The sequence below is a fragment of the Erinaceus europaeus genome, chromosome 12 (genome assembly GCF_950295315.1).
Source record: "Erinaceus europaeus chromosome 12, mEriEur2.1, whole genome shotgun sequence".
Classification (NCBI taxonomy): Eukaryota; Metazoa; Chordata; class Mammalia; order Eulipotyphla; family Erinaceidae; genus Erinaceus; species Erinaceus europaeus.
Window position 1 is genome coordinate 66,198,655 of NC_080173.1, and position 22,584 is coordinate 66,221,238.

General features: G+C 38.5%; 1 protein-coding gene and 1 pseudogene across 2 annotated transcripts in view; both read left to right on the forward strand.

Moving 5' to 3' along the window:
• Positions 1-22,584, forward strand: part of BRIP1 (BRCA1 interacting helicase 1) — a 144,166-nt gene that overhangs the window by 13,974 nt on the left and 107,608 nt on the right. For both annotated transcript variants that reach the window (XM_007531479.2, XM_060203874.1), the window contains exons 5-6: positions 30-157; positions 5,878-5,997. In XM_007531479.2, coding sequence (XP_007531541.2) covers positions 30-157; positions 5,878-5,997 — 248 coding nt within the window. The remainder of the gene's footprint in view (positions 1-29; positions 158-5,877; positions 5,998-22,584) is intronic.
• Positions 934-2,617, forward strand: LOC103120985 (large ribosomal subunit protein eL32-like; annotated as a pseudogene).

The following is a 22,584-nucleotide window of genomic DNA, read 5'->3' on the forward strand; positions in this document are numbered from 1 at the left end:
ATGTTAATTTTTCTGACTCCTTCTATAAGCTTCTCCTGAGAAAACTACACTGGCTGCAAAGCTCTCTGCTAAGAAGCAATCATTCATATACGGAGATGGAAGTGATGATTTTCAAGTAGAGAAGAAAAGAATTCGACCTTTAGAAACAACACAGCAGGTAGGCAGAGTTTATTGGCATTGAAATAATCCTGTTTGAACTGAGCAACATAGGTGTCAGTCAAGTTTTCAGTGGTACTTTAGAGATTATTAAGTCATGTCAGACATTAATTAAATGGTAAGTAATTGTAACTTCATTTTGCATAGTTATCATTATAAAGGAATTATAATACATTATTCATGAAACATGTATTCAAGTGAGAGAGACCATGTGCTTTCTTATATATGAGAAATTTGATGGTAAAATATTAAAGGTATATAATATTGGTAATATAGTTACTTCAGTACTGAAAACCTGGTTTCTATTTATCTTCATTTAGAGATTTTATTTATTTATTTATTCCCTTTTGTTGCCCTTGTTGTTTTATTGTTGTAGTTATTATTGTTGTCGTCATTGTTGGATAGGACAGAGAGAAATAAGGAGAGAAGGGGAAGACAGAGAGGAGGAGAGAAAGATAGACACCTGCAGACCTGCTTCACTGCCTGTGAAGCGACTCCCCTGCAGGTGGGGAACTAGGGGCTCAAACCGGATCCTTAAGCCAGTCCATGTGCTTCGGGCCACCTGCGATGAATCCGCTGCACTACCACCAGACTCCCTAGAGATTTTATTTTAATGAGCGACATAAGAGGGGGGGTCTGGATGGTAGCACACCCAGTAGAGTGCTCATGTTACAGTACACAAGGACCTGGGTTCAAACTCCTAGTCCCCATCTACAGGGGGAAAGCTTTACAAGTGGTGTAGCAGTGCTGCAGGTGTCTCTATCTCCTTCTCTGATTTCCCCTTTGTTCCTACTTTCTCTGTCTTTATCCAAAATAAATAACTTAAAACACACACACACACACACACACACACACACACACACATAGATTCTCTTGCTCAGTGCTGCCTACGGAGGTGGCAGCCATCTGCTGCTTGGTGTCATGGCGGTCCTCAAACCCCTAGTAAAGCCCAAGATCATCAAGAAGTGGACCAAGAAGTTCATCAGGCACCAGTCAGACCACTATGTTAAGATCAAGAGGAACTGGAGGAAGCCCAGGAGCACTGACAGCAGTATGCGCGGGTTCAAGGGGCAGATCCTGATGTCCAGCATCGGCTATGCGAGCAGCAGGAAGACCAAGCACATGCTGCCCAGAGGCTTTCGCAAGTTCCTGGTGCACAGTCAGGGAGCCCCAGGTGCTGCTCATGCGCAACGAGTCCTGCGTTGTGGAGATAGCCCACAATGTCTTCTCCAAGAACTGCAGAGCCATTGTAGAGCGGGCAGCCCCTCTAGCCATCGGGTCACCAAGCCCAAAGCCAGGCTGTACAGTGAAGAGAAAGAGCCGCCACCCACGCAGCTTGTCTTTTTTTCTTTTTTTGCCTCCAGGGTTATTGCCTGCACCATGAATCCACAGCTCCTAGAGGCTATTTTTTTTTTTTCCTTTTGTTGCCCTTGTTGTTTTATCCTTGTTGTGGTTATCATTGTTACTGATGTCGTTGTTGTTAGATAGGACAGAGAAAAATAGAGAGAGGAGGGGAGACAGAGAGGGGGAGAGAAAGATAGACATCTGCGGACCTGCTTCACCACCTGTGAAGCGACCCCCCTGCAGGTGGGGAGCCAGGGGCTTGAAGCAGGATCCCTAGCCCATCTTTGCACTTCATGCCATGTGCAATCAACCCACTTGCCTACCGCCCAACCCCCGCATTTTGTCTTGTTAATAAACCACAGAACCACCAGTAAAAAGAGGGAGAGATAGGGAAGCAGACCATCACTCTGTACATGTGCTGCCAGCCATGGATCAAACTTGGGACCTCATGCTTAAGAGTCCAGTGCTTTATCCACTGTGCTACTTTATGGACCACACACATATACACAATTCTGGTTTTTAGAAAGAGAATGAACTAGTTTATTTTTTTGGAAAGGCACCAATTACAAATGAAGTGTGAATCTACAGAAACTCCCCCTTCACAACAAGAGTTGGGTTTTATGAGGCCAAGGCTCTACATATTACATGTGTTCCCTGGCCTCATTTGATTTTATTTCTTTTTTTTGGTAGTAATGAAATTATCACAAGAAAACCTCCTCTCCCAAATTATAATTTAAGCAAATAGATTTTAGGTTTTTGGCAAGTAGAAAAAACCATAGGGACTATAGAAAGAAAAAATACTGTTTATAAAATCAATTTCATTAAATACAACTTGTATTGCCAAATATCTACTAAATAATAATGGTTGGACCAGAGGAAATAGCACAGTGGTTTACTCAAATAGACTTTCATGCCTGAGGCACCAGAGACCCCCAGTTTAACTGCCAGTAACTCCATGTCCTGGAAGTGAGCAGTGCTCTGGTAAAAAATAACTAGATAAATAAAATGAATTGAACAATAAAGCAACTTATTCTGTTATGTAGGAAGTCATGAGTATTTACATTTAATATTTTAATTTTTTCCAATTTAGAATGAGCTAAAGTTACTTTTTATGTAGTTGGACTTTGCTATAAATCTTAATGTCCTTATATGGGGCTATTTAATGGGAAGATCATTTCATAAATACTGTAATTCTAAGATATAAGTAATTAAAGTTATTTTGGTTAGAATTTAAGAGATTACCATGTTTTATTTCACTTTAGTCTTGTAAAGTCTGTGTGGTTTTAAAATTATTTGATTATTGCTAGCTAGAAATAATCTTTTAAAAAGGATTTATTTTTAATATTTTAAAATTTAACTTATTTATTGGATAGAGACAGAAATCAAGAGGGGAGGGTGAGGTAGAGAAGGAGAGACAAAGAGACACCGATAGCACTGTTCATGAGGCTTTTCCCCTGTAGGTGAGGACTGGGGGCTTGGAGCCAGGTCATTGTGCATTGTAGCGTGTGCGCTCAGCCAGGTGTGCCACCTGCCTGGTCCTTTTATTTATTTTTATAGGTGGAGACAGAGACAGGCGGAGATAGAGAATGAAAGAGACTACAGCAGCCCCCACCTGCAGGGGTATGCTTCATAAGCGGGTGAGACAGGTCTGATGGCGTCTCTGCCTCTCTGTCTTTCTATCTCCCCACCCCTCTCAATTTCTCTCTGTCCTATCCAATTAAAAAAAAAAATGGAGGAAAAAAAATAGCCCCCCAGTAGCAGTGGATTTATAATGCTGGCACCATGCCCCAGGGATATAACCCTGGAGGCCAAAAAAAAAAAAAAAAAAGAGAAAGACCACAGTACCAAAGCTTTCTTCACTGAGCTGAGAGTTGGGTTCAAACCTGGGTAACACACACAGCACAGAAGTGTACTATCAATGTAAACTATTTTGCTGACCCAACTGATATTTGTTTATTTATATTTTACTGTCACGCTGTCACGAGGGTTATCTCTAGGACCTGGTGCCTACGATTCCACTGCTCTTAGTGGTCATATTTGTCTTTATCCCCCCCCCCCCACCATTTTTTCTTTTCTTTTTTTTTTTTTTTATTTATTTAAATTTTTAATTTAAGAAAGGATTAGTGAACAAAAGCATAAGGTAGGAGGGGTACAACTCCACACAATTCCCACCACCCAATCCCCATAACCCACCCTCTCCCATGATAGCCTTCCCATTCTCTAGCCCTCTGGGAGCATGGACCCAGGGTCGTTGAGGGTTGCAGAAGGTAGAGGGTCTGGCTTCTGTAATTGCTTCCCCGCTGAACATGGGCGTTGACTGGTCGGTCCATACTCCCAGTCTGCCTCTCTCTTTCCCTAGTAAGGTGTGTCTCTGGGGAAGCTGAGCTCCAGGACACATTGGTGGGGTCTTCAATCCAGGGAAGCCTAGCCAGCATCCTGGTGGCATCTGGAACCTGGTGATTGAAAAGAGAGTTAACATACAAAGCCAAACAATTTGTTGAGCAACATTTTTTCTTTTTAAAGAAAGAGGAAGAAAGGTAGAGAGAAGGGGGCCAGGTGGTGGCATACTTGGTTAAGTGCTCACATCATAGTGCACACAAGGACCCAGGTTCAAGCCCCTGGTCTCCACCTGCAGGGGAAGGCTTCATGAGTGGTGAAATAGGGCTACAAGTGTCTCTCTGCCTCTCTCTCCCTCTCTGTCTCCCCCTTCCCTCTCAATTTCTCTGTCTCTATCCAATAATAAATAAGTAAAACAAAACAAATTAAAAAAAAGCGGGGGGAGATAGAACCAGAGACCTCTCTGGTATATTTGATGCTGGAGGTCGAACTCAAGAGAAGAGCCCAGTGCTTTGTCCACTATGCCACTTCCTGGTGTAAATATATATATACTTTTTTTTTCTTAAAGAGAGGGGGAAGGAATGGGAGAGACCACACTGACACTTTTTTCAGTACTGTGGGGAGGGTGGGGAGTATGCTCAAACTTGGCAAAGCAGTACACTATCCAAGTGAGCTATTTTGCCAGCCCAGTATCTGTATATTTCACCCTCAATCAAACCTTCATCTTATTCCGCCCTAGGGATTTAGATCCCCAACTTCCCCTTAGTAGCTCTCCCTTATTCTTTTTTTTTTTTAAACGGTTTTTTAAAATATTTATTTTATTTATTCCCTTTTGTTGCCCTTGTTGTTTTATTGTTGTTGTTGTTGTTGGATAGGACAGAGAGAAATGGAGAGAGGGGGAAGACAGAGAGGGGGAGAGAAAGATAGACACCTGCAGACCTGCTTCACCGCTGTGAAGTGACCCCCTTGCAGGTGGGGAGCCGGGGCTTGAACCGGGATCCTTGATCCGGTCCTTGCACTTTGCGCCATGTGCGCTTAACCTGCTGTACTACAGCCCGACTCCCGTTCTCCCTTATTCTTTCTGAGTCCCTGAGTATGCTGCTTCAGACAAGTCTATAGAGAATTCACCCTGTATTGTATTGTCCTTTGCTTTGTTTCTTAGAGCCCATCTGTGAGTGAGATCATTTGGTATTAACCCTTTTGAAAGCATACATTATAGCTATTTTGTCTATCTCTGTTTATTATTCATTTTTAAGATAAGTAGAGAGAGAGACCTCACAATACTGAAGCTTCCTTCAGTGTGGTGGGGGCTGAGTTCGAACTTCCGTCACCTATATGACAAAACAGCACACTATCCAAGGGAACTTTCACCCATATTATAACTAACTAATTATATATATATATATAATCTTGGGAGAACAACTGTCCTGTTCACACTTTTACTTTATTTATTTACTTATAAATAAATAAAGTCTCCAGGGTTATTGCTGGTCAGTTCCTACACTGTGAATCCACTGCTCTGGCGGCCATTTTTTCCTCTTTTTTTTTTCTTTTTTAATTTTTATTTATTTATTTAAGAAAGGAGACATTAGCAAAATCATAGGATGGGGAGGTACAATTCCACACAATTCCTGCCACCCAATCTTCGTATCCCATCCCCTCCCCATCACCATATCCCATCCCCTCCGCATTCTTTTTTCTTTCTATTTTTATTTGGACAGAGAGAAATTGAGGGGGGGGGGAGATAGAGAATGGTGGAGAAAGACATCTGCAGACCAGCTTCACCACTTCTTCTAGCGTTTGCCCTTCTTCCGTAGCCAGTCAACAGCGTCAGGTGGAGCCTGATGTAAAGTTTCGAGACCTCCTTTGAATCTGGAGAGGTGGCAGTCCTTGACTCTTGAAGCATTCCTTCTGTAGGTGGGGAGTGGGGGTCCAACCTAGGTCCTTGTGCATGGTGATATGTGTTCTTACCTGGGTGTTCTATCATCCCCCCCCCACTTTTACTTTATGTTAAACTTCATTTTGATTCTTTATTCGCAGGTTAGAAAACGCCATTGTTTTGAAAAAGATGTACACCATTTGGATGCAAAAGTTTCCTCAGGAAAGGCCACAAAACTCAACTCTCCATTAGGAAAAGTAGACTCCTTTTCTCCACAACATGTATGTATTTATTCTCGTTCAGTTTAAAGAAGAAAAATTTGAATTTTAAAATCCATTTTTGAAAAGTGAGGAAGAATAGGACAATGCTGCAAAGAACAGTAGGAACAACTTTGAATTCTTGACTGCTGTTATATTTCTCTTACTAATTGAGAAACCATATACTTGTGCCTTTTTTTTTTTTTATCTTTATGGGTGTGTGTGTGTGGTGGTTAGTGATTTATAGTAAACTTGTTGACACATGAATACTATTTCTCATCTCCCCATTTTAGGTATCTGCAAAACATTCTCACCTCCAACTTAGGTCCAAACCTACCATCATGTACCAGCATCCTAGAGCCCCTCCCCATGACCCCCTTCCTGCCATCTTTACCAAACTCAGTCCAAATTTTACTTTGTGGTTTCCCTTTCTGCCCTTGTTTGTTAAGTTCTGCTTCTGAATGAGGCCATCAGATATTTATTTATTTATTTATATTTTTTTGGCTTATCTCACTTCACATGATTCCTTCAGGCTCTATCCAAGATGAGGCAAAGGTTAAAATGTGGTTTAAAAGTTGTAAAGATTACTAGTCTTTTTAAATCTTAGACTTTGAGATATCTTAACATTTTGTGTACCCACAAGCCATTTTGTATACTGGAGTAGGATCATTCATTGTCTTGGGAAAAAGCACTTGAAGGATAATTTGGATTGTGAGCTGAAGAGATAACTTTTTATCTTAGAGCATTTTTCTTTCTTTTTTAAAAAATATTTATTTATACCCTTTTGTTGCCCTTGCTTTATTGTTTTAGTTATTGTTGTTATTGATGTCGTCATTGTTGGATAGGACAGAGAGAAGTCGAGAGAGGAGGGGAAGACAGAGGGGAGAGAGAAAGATAGACACCTGCAGACCTGCTTCACCACCTGTGAAATGCGTCTCCTGCAGGTGGGGAGCCGGGGGCTTGAACCGGGATCCTTATGCTGGTCCTTGCACTTTGTGCCACCTGCACTTAACCCTTTGTGCTACTACTTCCCGGCTCCCCTTAGAATATTTTTCTTCCTTGAAAGAATGAGACATAACTGTGCTGATTCTTTTTTCTTTAAACACTTTTATGTTGGGTAGGGGTAGATAGCATAATGGTATAAAATAAAATGAGACGTGGGGAGGGGAGATAGCATATTGGTTATGCAGAGCTCATGTCTGAGCTAAGTAGTGCTCTGGTGGGGGAATATATATATATATATATATATATATGTATGTATGTATGTATTTATTGAATAGAGACAGAGAAATTGAGAGGGAAGTGGGAGAGAGAGAGAGAGGCGCGGAGGGGGGTGTGGAGAAAGAGGGAGAGAAAGAGACGATGACCCCTCCAGCATGTTTCACTGCTAATGAAGTTTTCCCCCAGCAGCTGGAGACCTGGGGCTTGAACTCAGGTCCTTGTGCATTGTAGCATGTGCACTCAGCCAGGTGCACCACCACCTGGCCTCTACTATGCTAATTCTTGACAGTAAACAAAGTCAACCTGGTAGAATTTGAGCTTTCAATGGACTTTTTAAAAACTGAACATATACCATTTTGAGCTTGACAGTTTTCTGATCTGCAGATCCCTCCTGACTTCACTCTTTGCAGCTCTCTCTGCTCTTTTATTCCCATGAACACCATATTCAGCCAAGCTTCCAGTGGAGGGGTGGGATGCAGAGCTCTAGTGGTGGGAACTGTGTGGAATTGTATCCCTCTTCTCCTAGGGTCTTGTTGATCATTATTAAATTAAAAAAAATGTAAAGTATTTCTAAATACTTCAAAAGTGTTTCTAGTCTTGTAAACCAAGGTTACCAAAAAAATAAGGTTATTATAAAAATTAATAGTTAAATTTTATGTATATTATTATAAAAGTAATACTTTGGTTTAATGTAGCAGTGTCAGTTATTAATTTTAATTTATTATTTCTGCTTCATATGTAGAAGAGAAGTGGGTCCAGCAGAGTGCGCTGTTGACCTTCAGATAAAGTATTGATGTGCAGAACTTTAGACTTTCTTTCAAACCCCTTTATTCTAAACTCTCTTCCTTTCATCTCATTCTTTCCTCTTTTTTTTTTCTCTCATCCCCCTTTAAAAAGTATTTTAGGTGTTTATAATTCATTTCCTCATAGTTTTCTTTCTTTTTTTAAAAATTTTTATTTTATTTATTTTTTTTTCTTTTTGGATAGGACAGAGAGAAATTGAGAGGGGAGGGGAGATAGAGAGGGAGAAAGACAGACATCTGCAGACCTACTTTACTGCTTGTGAAGCGACCCCCCTGAAGGTGGGGAGCCAGGTGCTCAAACCAGGATCCTTGAGCAGGTCCTTGCACTTTGTTTTATGTGCGCTTAACCCATCGCACCACCGCCCGAGCGCCTATTTCTTTCTTTGTCACTGCTCAGGCAGTACCACTCTGGACTGACTTTTCTGGAGAGAGAGACAGAGAGAAACAGAGACAGAGGGAGAAAGAGTCTGGCACCAAAGCTTCCCCCACTGCTGTAGTGGTCCTGTGTGGTGTACCTGGGTTGTGCACAGGTACCTTCCTAATGAGCTATTTTTACTGGTTTTGATTTACTTAAAGAAAAAAAAAAAGATTTACTGTCTAAAAAAGGCAGGAGGTTGGGGGAGGGAAAGAAGAGAGAACCAGAGCATCACTGGCACAGGCAGTGCTGAGGATCTACCTTGAGACCTCGTAAGAGTCCAACTCTTAACAAGGGCAACAAAATGGGGAAAATGGCCTCCAGGAGCAGTGGATTCATGGTGCAGGCACCGAGCCCCAGCGATAACCCTGGAGGCAAAAAAAAAAAAAAAAAAAAAAAGTCCAACTCTTCATTTACTGCTCCATTTTTTTCCTTTTTATTTGACACACTTCTTTTTCTGAGAGATTTCCTTTTATTTGACAAAACTGCTTATATAATGATATGATGCATGATAGTACTGAAGCTCTTCTAAGAACTTTAGTCTTTTTCTCTTTTTTTATCACTTTATCGAGTGGCTTTCAGAACAGTTGTTGATGCATGGGCTTTCTACCCTTCCCTCCCTCCCTCCCTCCCTCCCTCCCTCCCTTCCTTCCTTCCTTCCTTCCTTCCTTCCTTCCTTCCTTCCTTCCTTCCTTCCTTCTTCTTTCTTTTTCCAGAGCACCACTCAGCTCTGGCTTATGGTGGTGCAAGGGATTGAACCTGTGAGCTTGGAACCTCAGGCAAGTAAGTTTTTTGCATGATCAATGTTGTCTTTCCTGCCTTCTAAGTACTTTAGAATCATCGATTCACATAGGTGATACAGTTTCAGGTGAGTTAATATTTATTGCAAATTCTTTTAAAACATTTAAAAAAAAATATTTATTTATTTATTCCCTTTTGTTGCTCTTGCTGTTTTATTGTTGTGGTTATTATTGTTGTTATTGATGTCAGTGTTGTTGGATAGGGCAGAGAGAAATAGAGAGAGGAGGGGAAGACAGAGGGGGGAGAGAAAGATAGACACCTGCAGACCTGCTTCACTGCCTGTGAAGTGACTCCCTCTGCTGGTGGGGAGCCGGGGGCTCGAACTGGGATCCTTATGCTGGTCCTTGCACTTTGCACCACCTGCGCTTAACCTGCTGCGCTACCGCCCGACTCCCTCTTTTTAAAAATTTTTTAAAATATTTATTTATTCCCTTTTGTTGCCCTAGTTGTTTTATTGTTGTAGTTATTGTTGCTGTTGTAATTGATGTTGTCGTTGTTAGGACAGAGAGAAATGGAGAGAGGAGGGGAAGACAGAGAGGGGGAGAGAAAGATAGACGCCTGCAGACCTGCTTCACTGCTTGTGAAGCGACTCCCCTGCAGGTGGGGAGCCGGAGGCTTGAACCGGAATCCTTACGCTGGTCCTTGCACTTTGTGCCACCTGCGCTTAACCCGCTGCTCTGCTGCCTGACTCCTATTGCAGATTCTTTTAACTTTCCTTTAAATTTGATACTTTTTAAAATAAAAAAAGAATTTCACTCAGTTCTATAGTAGCCATGTGAAGAAGGTATTGATATTCCCCTCAATCAGATAGGAAATTGAGGCACAGAGATTTAAGTTGGGTGGTCATGTGACAAAACTGGTCAGTAGAGAGAATTTGAAAACTCAGGCTGTCTAGATTTAGAATTGATTCTTTTAATCTCATTATTCTACCTCTGAATAAATTCCAGGTGACTTTTGGATGAGAGATGGTTCACTCTTGAACTTATAACACGTTGCATTATATGTAAATCACAGAAACCATTTAAGATTAGTTGTTCTTGAACCCAGGTCCTTGTACAGGGTAATGTGTGTGCTCAGCAGTGTGCACCACCTGGCCAGAGTGTTTTCTTTTCTTTTTTTTTTTTTTTGAGCTCTTTATTTATTTTGGTTGTTAGCCTTTTGTCTGATGTATGGCATATAAAGATTTTCTCCCACTCTATAAAGAGTCTCTTTGTCTGGGTGGTGGTTCCTTTTGCCATGCAGAATCTTCTTAATTTGATGTGAACACATTGGTTAATTTTTGTTTTCGTCTGCTTTGTGATCAGACTTGAATCATTGAAGATGCCTATAAAACTTAGATGGGCAAGAGTTCTATCAATATTTTCCTTTAAATATTTGATAATTTCTTGTCTAACATCCAAGTCCTTGATCCATTTGGAGTTTACTTTGTGTGTGGTGAAATGTAGTGGTTCAAATTCATTCTTTTCTTTTTAAATCTTTTTATTTAACTTATTAATTTATTATTAGATAGAGACAGAGAAATTAAGAGGGGAGGGGAAAACAGAGAGGGAAAGAGACACTTAACAGTCCTGCTTCACCATTCTTGTCTGAAGCTTTACACCTGAAGTTGGGGACCAGGGGCTTGATATGCCTTGTAATTTTTTTTTTTTTTTTTTTTTTACAGATAAAAAGGACTATTGCAAATAGACCTTTAGCACTTTGGTGATGAGCTGTGGGAGTACGGGAAGTGTTTTATAGTCCTAGTGTGAGTGTGTGTGTGTGTGTGTGTGTGTGTGTATGTAGGAGAGAGAGAACCAGAGTATCACTTTAGCATTTATGATGCTGCAGATCAAACTTGAGTTTATCTACTGTGTCACCTCCTGGGCTGGAGATTGAGGTCTTTCAGTAAGCCTGTGCCTCTGGACTGGGATTAGGAATTTCAAAAGAGTTTCTCAGGTTTTTCTTCCCTCTTAGGAGGGATAGGATGGCTGGAGCAGACTAGAGCTATTTCCTTTCTTATACATGGAAGGCTTGAATGGCTAGAGTTGGCTATTTCCTTTGTCCCAGGCCAATTAGGCTCTGATTAACTAGCTTGCCCTGAGGGCAAACTCTGTGAAGAAGAATGGAATTCTCTGGCATATTTCAAAATGAGTTCTTTTCCTCTTCCTATTTTCTCTGATATTTATTGTGGAAGTCTGGTCAGGCTTCTTGAGGTCTCTCTCAGTTTCGGAGGTAGATAGTCTAGGACTAAGTGGCCCTGGAGCTTTTATACATGTTGAACCACCTGCAGTTTATCATTTAAAGTTCATTCAGGTTTTCATAGGCAGCACTGCTTACTGTACTGTTTCCATGGGTGTCTGTGCTCTGGTAAACTTTTACTCCCTGTGTTTACCTGTCTGTCTTTCCAATATTGGGGTTAGTGGAATGCCCAGTGTCCTTGTCCTCCCTTCTTCTTTATTATGAACTTAAAAGCTAGTTTTGGGAGTCAGCCTGTAGCGCAGTGGGTTAAGTGCATGTGGCGCACAGAGCGCAAGGATCAGTGTAAGGATCCCGGTTTGAGCCCCAGGCTCCCCACCTGCGGGGAGTCGCTTCACAAGCGATGAAGCAGGTCTGCAGGTGTCTATCTTTCTCTCCCCCTCTCTGTCAGCCCCTCCTCTCTTCACTTCTCTCTGTCCTAACAACGATGACATTAACAACAACAATAATAACTACAACAATTTAAAAAAAAAGGTCAACAAAAGGAAAAATAAATTAAAAAAAAGAAAAGCTAGTTTTTCAGTATATTTAGCTCTTTCTTTCTTTCTTTTTTTTCCCCTCCTCCAGGGTTATTGCTGGGCTCGGTGCCTGCACCATGAATCCACCGCTCCTGGAGGCCATTTTTTTCCCCCTTTTGTTGCCCTTGTTGTAGCTTCGTTGTGGTTATTATTATTGCCCTTGTTGACACAATTCGTTGTTGGATAGGACAGAGAGAAATGGAGAGAGGAGGGGAAGACAGAGAAGGGGAGAGAAAGATAGACACCTGCAGACCTGCTTCACCGCCTGTGAAGTGACGCCCCTGCAGGTGGGGAGCCGGGGGCTCGAACCGGGATCCTTACGCCGGTCCCTCCGCTTTGTGCCACATGTGCTTAGCCCACTGCGCCACCGCCCGACTCCCCTTTCTCTCTTTCGATAGAGACAGAAAAGGCTTTATCCATTGCGCCACCTCCTGGACCACTTGATGTGCAATTTTTACCATCATTTAAAGTAAATTTAAGTAACATCCAAATGGAAGTAAATAAATTTCAACCTATGAAACGATAACTCCTACTACCACCTCTGGCAACTATCATTCTACTTTCTGTCTTTATGGATTTAGTGACTTAGGTATAAGTGAAACCAAAGAACATTTATCCTTTTGTATCTGGCTTATTTCGCTTAGAGTAATATCATTAAATCTTATTTGTACTATAGCAAGTATCAGAATTCCCTTTTTTATGACTAAATAATAGTCATATATATGGTCAGGTATTGTCTAATGATAGGGATATATTTTGAGATCTGTATTATGTGATTTTGTTATTGTGGTAACATTATAGACTGAGAGACAACTGTCAGGAGAGATACATGTGTACCTATGTTCATAGCAACACAGTTTGTAATCGTTAGTACTTGGAAGCAATACAAATGTCCAACATGAGATGAATGGCCAAAAACTACTGTGGTATATATACACAGTGGAATACTACTCAGCTGTTAAAATGATGCTGTCTCCTTTGCATCCTCTTGGGTGAAACTTGAGAACATCATATTGAATGAGATAAGCCAAAAAGAGAAGTATGGATATCAAATGATCTCACTTACTAGTGGGACTTAATAAATTTGGGACTGGGAGGGAGAGCACAAAGTGAAACATGGACTGGACATGATGTATTACACCAAAGCAAAGAATTCAGGCAAGGGAGGCGGGAGGAGAGGAAGACAACTTTGGGGGCCTGATACATAATGAAAGTGTATGCACATGTCAGTGACTGCACTGTAAAGCATTAACTTCCTCTATTAAACAAAACAAAACCCAAATTTTATTTTACCATATGCAGAGCCCCCAAATGGAAACATTATATATGCTGTTGTGATTTATAATCCTAGATATGAATGTTAGTGTCAGATATCTTTTTTAGCCCTTACTTTAATGACTTATGGGTATATTTGACCCAGACATGGAATGTTGAATCATAACAATAGTTAATTAATTTTTTTGAGACAATACCATACTCTTCCATAACAACTGCACCATTTTACATTCTCACTTGCATTGTGAGTTCCATTTCCTTACATCCTTATCAAACTATTGTTTTCTGATTTGTTTTGAGTTTAAGTAATAAATATATGAATGGATGGGAAGTGTTATGTCTTTGATTTTGATTTGTACTTCCTAATGACTCAGGATGTTGATGATCCTTTTTGTCAGGTTCTTGGTCTTTGGAGAAATGTTCTTTGCATTTTTTTTTTGAATACTGTTTTCATTGCTTTGTTGTTGAGTTGTAGGAATATATATATACTTATATATATATATATATATGTGTGTGTGGTGTGTGTGTGTGTGTGTATAATCTGGGTATTAATCACTTATCAGATACAAGATTGCAAATATTTTCTCCATCTGTGAGCTGTCTTTTCACCTTCTTTAATATCTTTTAATGCACAAAAGTTTTAAAATTTTCATGAAGCCCAGCTTCCTTCTGCTTTTGTTGCCTGTGTTCTTTGTGAAGTTTTATAATTTTAGCTCTTTAGTCTTACTTAATCTTTGATCTGCTTTGAGTTAATTTTGTATATAGTGTAAAGTTATGTTTTATCTTTGTAGTCTTACATGTTGAATATGCATCTTTTATTAAATAGACTTTACTGAATTGTATTTACTGAATTGTAGCATCTTGTTCAGTAATTATTGACTTTATGTGACAGTTTGTTTCTGAATTTTCTATTCTTTTGTGTTGTGGTCTATTCTGTTGTTTTGTCTATGTTAGTACCACAAGATTTAATGTGCTTTAGTTTTTTTAATAAGTGTTTTGTTTTTATACCACTGGGGGTTGAACCCAAGTTGTTTCTTTTCCCTCCCTCCTTCCCACACCTCCCCTCTCCTCTTTGCTTTCCTTTTTTTTTTTTTTTTTCTGGTGAGAGGGGGAAAAAGGGAGAAGACAAACAGAAAGAGAAAAGAAACCACAGCACTGATACCCTAGTGCCTTCCAGTCAGAGAGTGGGAGAGAGGAGAGTTACCACAGCACTACTCCCTGTTTGTGAAGCCTCCACTTTTGCATAGTTCTCCCAAGCGATGACGGGGACTTGAAACTGCACACACTTTACTGGGTGAGCTATGTTCCAGTCCTTGATGTATATCTTGATTGCTTGGATGTTATGACTATGTGGTTTCGTTATAGAAGAGTACTTGGACTTGGGATATTTTGCAGTGGTTGCATACCAAACTTTCATGCTTGAGGTCCAATCTCGGGTTCAGTCCCTGGAACCACTATATGCCAGAGTTGAGCAGTACTTTGATGTATCGCATCTGTTTTATTAAAATAGAATAACTTAATCTTTAAAAAAATGAGAGAATGTAAGTTTCTCCTCCCTACCCCCCCACCTTACTTTCTTTCTTTTATCAGCACATTGCTCAGCTCTAGCTTACAGTGGTGGGGGATTGAACCTGGGGCTTTGGAGCATCAGGCGTAAGTCTTTTTGCATAAACATTATGCTGCTTCCTTTACCCATAAGTGTGTTTCTTATTATTGCACATGATACCTATCTGTTCCACTACAGTTGACTGTTTTACCACTTAAAGTGGTCTTTCCATATTAATAATTCATATTAATTAATTAATAATTTATAATAAAATAATCAATAATTTCCATTTTCCCTTTTGTACTTAATTAGTAATCTTACTACTTATGCGGTGATTACTTGGAGACTGTGTGTCTTACTTCTCAACAACTTTTGACCCAACTATAGCATTCATTTACATAGTTTGCAGATACTGATTATGCTGCTTGGAAAATACAAGATGATATTTAAAACTCTTTAATTTTGTTTACAGATTTTAGGTGCATACTTTTTTAGTTTTCCTCTTCCCTCATTTCTCCCTCCCTCCCTTACTCCCTCCCTCCATTCCTTCCTATCTTCCTTCCTTCCTCTCTCTTTCTTTGTCTTTCTTATAAACACCCCCAAGTATTTCTTATGAAGTTGACCAGTGTGACTGATAACTATACTTTGAGACTAATTACTATAGTTACAGCTGTGTATAGTACTGTTATTTCAGAAGAATTTTTGCTTTATTGTAGGTTCACTTTTGTATGTTGTTGCTTTTGGTGTGTGTATGTGTTTTACCAGAGGACTGCTCAGGTCTGATTTATGATGGTGTATAAGGTTGAACCTGGACTTCTGAATCTCAGGCATGAAAGTATCTTGCATGATCACTGTGATACCTCCCTGCTTCCTATATGTTTGTTCTTAAACTGTGGATTCGTATAGAATTAGATTGTTCTAGTATAAATTTAGATAAAAATTATACCACATTGGGTCTTTCTTGATTAATTCAGCTGAAACATAAACTTTTCAGAAACTAGGACAACTGTGTTAAGGAATTACCATTTACACTAGGCAAGAAAGTAAACAGTAAGTGGAGAGTAGGGTAACAAACACTTATGGTATCAAAAAACAACTGTGAAAAGGATCTGTCTTAATGTGCTAGCCCATTGCAGTTTAACATATTGCTTACAACCTTCACAATAGAATTTGAGTGACTTCAGTTACACATTCCAGGAGACTGGCAGTCTGTTACAATCAGAGTCTGAACCATAGAGCAGGGTAATTTACAGCGATAGGATGAAGAAAGTTGTGGCTTTGTATTACACACTCTCACCTGACACTTTATCTGATCCCTTACCTGCTGATTGACATCTTGAATGAGCTCTTTGAAGCAAGTTCCACCTTAATTAAAATGTTTGCTTGGTTAGCAGTGATCTGTGAAAGCCTGTGATAAATATTGAATCAGGTTCACCTGCTGGTTGCTGCGAGTGGATAAACAGCTGCTTTGTGCAGTTTAATCATGAAACTGGCAGTAGGGTACTGCTGCTGTGTGAATTTTTTAAAAGAATCATTGAAAAGGTATAGTTATGTCACTTTTGCTATCTTACTGGAGTGTGTGCATATGTGAGATTGTACTCAATGGACACTCCACACTTGTTTAGATGACTTGGGCAATATCAATTGGTTGATAAAAGAAGAACAATAAAGCCTCTTTTTATGCTTCAAAGATGGTAGTGACTTTTTTACTACAAGTTCTTTATATGGCTATTGTATTAAAATAAAAAAGTAATTTGCTTTTTTTTTTTGTCATCAAGTTAAGTGGTAGATGAAAATGATCCTATTTAGTGCTTTGTTTTAAGCTATAAAGTTAAAAATTCCAGATTTTGTAAGGTTTTATTTGTAAGGCTTTATAGGGATTTATAAGGCAGCATTGTCATCTGAGTAGTTTCTTATCTTTCCAATATAGGTGTCTGCACACCGCTCCCAGCACCAGCTCAAGTTTTTTTCTACCATTCTGCACCAGCCTCTGTACTGCCTCCTGCCTCTCCCCCACACATTTACCATGTATTTTATAGTAACTGAAAAAAAACAACAACAAAAACAAGCCCTCAGATTTTACTTTTTTTTTCACCAGAGCACTGCTCTGGCTTATGGTGCTACAGGGGATTGAACCTGGGACTTTGGAGCCTCGGGCTTGAGAGTCTGTTTGCATAACCATGATGCTATCTACCCTCTGCCCTAGATTTTTACTTGTTTTTTTTTTTACTAGAACACTGATCAGCTCTAGTTTATGGAGGTGTAGGGGATTGAACCTGAGTAGTCTGTTTGCATAACCATTATGCTGTCTACCCAATACCCAGATTTTACTTTTTCATTTGTAAAATGGAGTTGAAAATAAGTAGGAAGCTGTTTTAGAATTATGTTAATATCAGATAATTAACAATTACCAAAAGTTTACAAGTAGGTCAGGCATCTTTATAGACTTATCTTCCTTAAAAAAAAAAAAAAGAAAGAAAAGAAAAAAAGATGTGGTCCAGGAGGTGGCGCAGTGGATAAAGCATTGGACTCTCAAGCATGAGGTCCTGAGTTCAGTCCCCGGCAGCACATGTACCAGAGTGATGTCTGGTTCTTTCTCTCTCTCTTCCTATCTTTCTCATGAATAAGTAAATAAAATATAAAAAAAAGAATTATCTTTGTTAGAACATTGTTCGTCCTTAGAGATTGATTGTTCCTTTATAGAATAAATGCATCTGGTTAGATTCTTTATAAAGAAAATGCCTTTTGGGGGCGGGCAGTGGTGCACCAGGTTAAACATACATATCAGCATGCGACCTGGGTTCAAGCCCCTGCTCCCTACCCGCAGGGCAGGGATGCTTCACAAGTGGTGAAGCAGGTCTGTAGGTGTCTTATCTTTCTCCTTCTCTATCTCTCCCCATCTCTCTCAATTTCCCTCTGACCTGTCAAATAAAAAATAAAAAGAAAATGCTGGTTCCATTTGATTTTTCTTATAAAATTAGATAGAAATTATGCATCTGCTCAGATGTGTCACAGTGTTCAAGTACCTGATGAAAGTAGTTGTGGGTCTCCTCTCTACAAACATACAATTGTGTCTAGTTTTTTGGTCATCTCAAAACATCACTAACAGTTCAATTATGTCCCTATTTTCTAATAAATTAACTGAAATTTTTTGGCTAGGAGAGATTAATATGAAGTTATTTTCCTAACTTTAAACAGCTAAGAAGGAACCAGAATAAAATATATTTACTGTGCTGTTTCTTTTGCAGCACTTTTAAGAGTTTTACTTGTAGCATTTTCCCCAGATATATTGTTTGCTACAACCCTTTAGCCCTAAGAATTTTCTGTCACAGTGGGGATTCTTAACACTTTTAATTTTGTATCTATTATCAATTTGTTTGGAAATTTTACTGGCACACATGATAAGGGGATCTAACTCAGGACCTAGTGCTTAAGAGTCTAACACTTTATCCACTCCACCACCTCCTGGGTCTCTGAATATTTGAATGAATTAGATTGCACAGGGACAGCCTTGGTAAGTGATGATTATATCAAGATATGTGTCACTATAATAGTGGCCCAGTTATTAGAATAATGAGATGATTTTTCTTTTTGGTCTTAAAGTTGACAAATTGTTTTGTACTTTTTATTTTAGAAGAAATCTTTTCATGTGAAGAACTGCACATGAATTTAATAACTAGAAATTTACTGAGTAAAATGCGGTACATAGGAACTTTAGTCAATCAGTTAAGAAATTAAAATTATGTGCAAAATAGCATTCTCAGTGAAAGCACATGAAGAAATATGAGACAGTTTCTGTCCGCAAGGAGTTTGCATTTGTAGTTCAAAGCCAGTACACATATGGAAGGTTAAGGAAAAGTATGTTACTATTCTCATTGACTCAGTTTTCCCTTTACAGCATGCAAGTAGGCAGACTTCTTTTTGTACCATTTCCCTCTCGTTCTTTATATTCATTTTAAATATACCCAGCTATATCTGCTATTAGAATTTGACTGTCTGACTTACAAAACACCTTTCCTGACAATGAAATTTGTGTCTAACTATTCTTTTGTTATTATCTGTTGGTAAATATTTCATCACCATGTTCATTTTTATGTTTCAAGTTTTAGGCATTTTTTTTGTTTTGTTATTGTGGGTAAACTTTGGAGAAGGTTAAACTTTCGAGGTGTAGTAGCTTAATCTTCTTGAGCCTTTAATTACAGCTTTGTGAAAAAAAATCGGGTCAAGGTCTCAACAATTGGCCTTTCTATCAAAAATCAAATCTTACCAATTTTCTTCATTCTTCCAAAAATTTAGAGGTGTATCTACATATTGTAGAGAAGAAATAGAGGTTGTTAGATGAAAAAAAATTTTAAAAATTTCTACTGATCTTCTTAGAACAGCTATGGTTATTATAGATTTAAAGTTTTCTCCCCCAATATTGGTTGCTTACCAGTAGGACTTCCCTGCTCTAACCCACTTAAGATAAAAAATGAAAGGCAAGGCTGGTCGGCATCATGCTAGCATCTGGAACCTGGTGGTTGAAAAGAGCATACTCCCAGAGGGTTAAAGAATAAGAAAGCTATCAGGGGAGGGGATGGGATACAGAGTTCTGGTGGTGGGAATTGTGTGGATTTGTACCCCTCTTATCCTATGGCTTTGTCAATGCTTCCTTTTTATAAAAAAAAAAAGTGAAAGGCAGAGGAAGAGGCAAGAACACCACAGTACTGAAGCTTTTCTCAGTGTAATAGTGTTGGGGCCTGAACCTGCTTCTTACGCATGCCAAAGCAGGCACTCTCCCAGGTGAGGTATCTTACGGCCCTCTGAAATGTGTCCTCAAACAGTTGAGTTCTGCATATATAAATTATACAGCTACCACACTCACATGTATCTCTTGTGTTTATCTTTAAATGGTAATAGATTTTTCTCTTATTTGATTTGATTTTCTTACTTTTTGTTAACATTAAAAAATTCTCAACATCTAACTTTGGGAGCAGCAGCCATTTCCTTTGGTTCTGTCACTCAGTGTAGTTGGTCACTTAAAGGACTTAAAGATTACAGGTTTGGTAATTGTATTTTATTTTTCTTGACATTCAGATGTATTGGATGAAAGTGAATACTTTAAAATTTATTCTCCGGTTTCCTAAAATAATCTCTAAGATTATAATTTGAAGAAAACTATCCTTGTGAAAGATATAGCTCATCATTTATTAGTAGAAAAAACTTAATGGAAAGTGCAGTCTATTTAATTTTTTTTTTTTTTTGTCTGTTTTAAAACTTCTAGGTCAAAGGGTCTCAGAGAGACGCTACAAAACATTAATTAGCCTATTAGTTGGATTGGGACCTAGCAAGGTTTCCTATCTTTGCTGTTGTCAGTCAATATCCTGTATTTCTTAAGTGTATTGAAATTTGCTAACTTTGGTATAATATCCTTTTGTTATTACATTGTCTTTTTGAATCCCTTTATTGTCACATTGAATTTTCTTCCACCAACCCCCTCTTTACTTCTGAACAAGTAAATCCTCTTTAATATTACTAAGAGGAAAAAAAAAAATCAACTTTCTTAATACCAATCTTCTACTGTGCATGTCTGCTTATACAAATTTGCCACTGCCTGGCCCTCGCATAACACTTTAAAATAAACAGATCCCTTAACGCATTAATACTGCCAAATTCACTTCTTTAAAAATTAAATAAAACAACCCACAACGACCCTGGATCCATACTCCCAGAGAGATAGAGAATGGGAAGGCTGTCAGGGGAGGGGGTGGGATGTGGAGATCGGGTTATGGGAATTGTGCGGAATTGTACCCCTCTCATTCTATGGTTTTGTTAATGTCTACTTTCTTAAATAAATTTAAAAAAAGAAAAAGAAAAAAAAATCACAAGGCAGCAGGCTATAAAGCCAATGACATCACATTTTAAAGATATGGAATATATGTGAAGATATATGTGCTATTTATGTATGTATGAGACCTTCAAATTACATACTAAATTACTTGTGAGGAGTGGAGTCATTTTGTATATTTCTATGTTGGTTGAATTTGTTGGTTAGGAAGAAAGTGAAATTAAATAGAAAGAGTAGGTGATAAAATTTTAAATGGAACTGATGTTGAACAAGTAGTTTTATAAGCCTTGAGAAAAACCCCTTTGTTGAATTGCTTTTAGACTTAGATGTGATATATCCATATAGTACATAATAATACATTGGGTTCTAATATTCAGAATGAAATTTATCTATTATGCAGAAGAGAAATAGTATAACTGAGTGAAGAGATTGAAGGTATGAAAAAGTAAACTAATTCTGCTACCTAGAGTTACTTTGATTCTTTTTTATGTTAATTTATTAAAGCGATCTTTTTAGGGGCTAAAGAATTCAGTCCAAAATATCATGATATAATTTGCATTCCATTTTCTGTGTGAGCATAAATTGTTAGATATTGCAACATATGTAACATAAACCACAAGTCAGCTGTTTCCTGCCTCACTGTTGACAAGAGCCCCATTCATAACTCTCCTTTTTATCCTTTCAGTGAATAAGTAATTATTCAATATAGAAGGCAGGATATTTGGAACTGGCTATTTAATGTGGCAGCACTCTGTAATGAAATCTGCTGTTACTAGCAACATGAGATGGGAATGTAACAATTCCAGCAAGACTGTAACTTTATCTGCTTTGACGGACTGTTTATTTGGCACATCAGTGAACCTTTTATCCCAGTGAGTGACGGCTCCAGAAGGGTCACATTTACATCCATTCTATCATGTATTGTAATATTTAATGGTGGACAAGGTTGAGCAGACTGGGAGTAATTTGAACTTGCTTTTCCACGGAGTTGAGGCTAAAAGACAGCTTGATCCCCAGTATTGTGGTGTAACTTCTATGACTTAGCATTTGTTTATGGAGGCTAATCTTACTGATTATAATTAAAAAAAAATCTTCACTTAAATGATGTGTTTGTTCTATTAAACTAAAACTCTCCAGTACAAATTCTCTCACTCTACTGTGCCATTTAGCTTTTTTCCCCCATCAGTGATCACTTCTGTAAACTAATTATTTCACATTATTTTTTTTCCAATGAGGCTGCTTTCTGTCTCATTTGTGCAGTCATTGAAATTGAGAATGAAGTAATTTTTAAGAACTCATGGCTATTAATATATAACATTGTGTTTTTAAGAGTTTGGAAGCAGAAAAAATCAGGTAAATATTAGATTTTATTCTTGATACTCTGTATGGTATTTGCTGTGTTTAAAGAGATAGATATTTATATACCTGTTGAGTTATGAAACTAAATTGTGAATGAAATTGCCCTGGTAAAGCTTTCCTGAATGAGAATTCATGGATAGATTTGCATTCCGTGACAGGTCATTGAATTGCACATACGTTTGTTACACACAAGCAACCTGCCTTCATTATTAAATATTAATACTTTGCATTCATTTTCAGACATTTGCTGGAGAGTAGTTTTTTCTTCTCGTTTCTTAGTGATATTTTATGTTCATCTTGATACATTTTATCTTTTGTAGGATATATTTGAAATGCTTTTATAAGCATTGTCAAAGGACATTTGAAAAGGCTATCTTGTGAATAAAAAGCATTGTCAGCTCAAAATCAAAATTATATCAGAAGTTTACATTAAGCCTAACAAAAACTAAAGTCATCTTCTATTATGATGCTGTCAGCCCTATAATTTCTGAAACAGGAGAGTTAAAATGTATTTAACACATTTGGAATTTACTAGTTGTATGGTATGCTAGAAAGTTATTTAACTATGGAAGTGTCAGAACATTTAAAAAAGAGCAAAAGAGGACCAATTG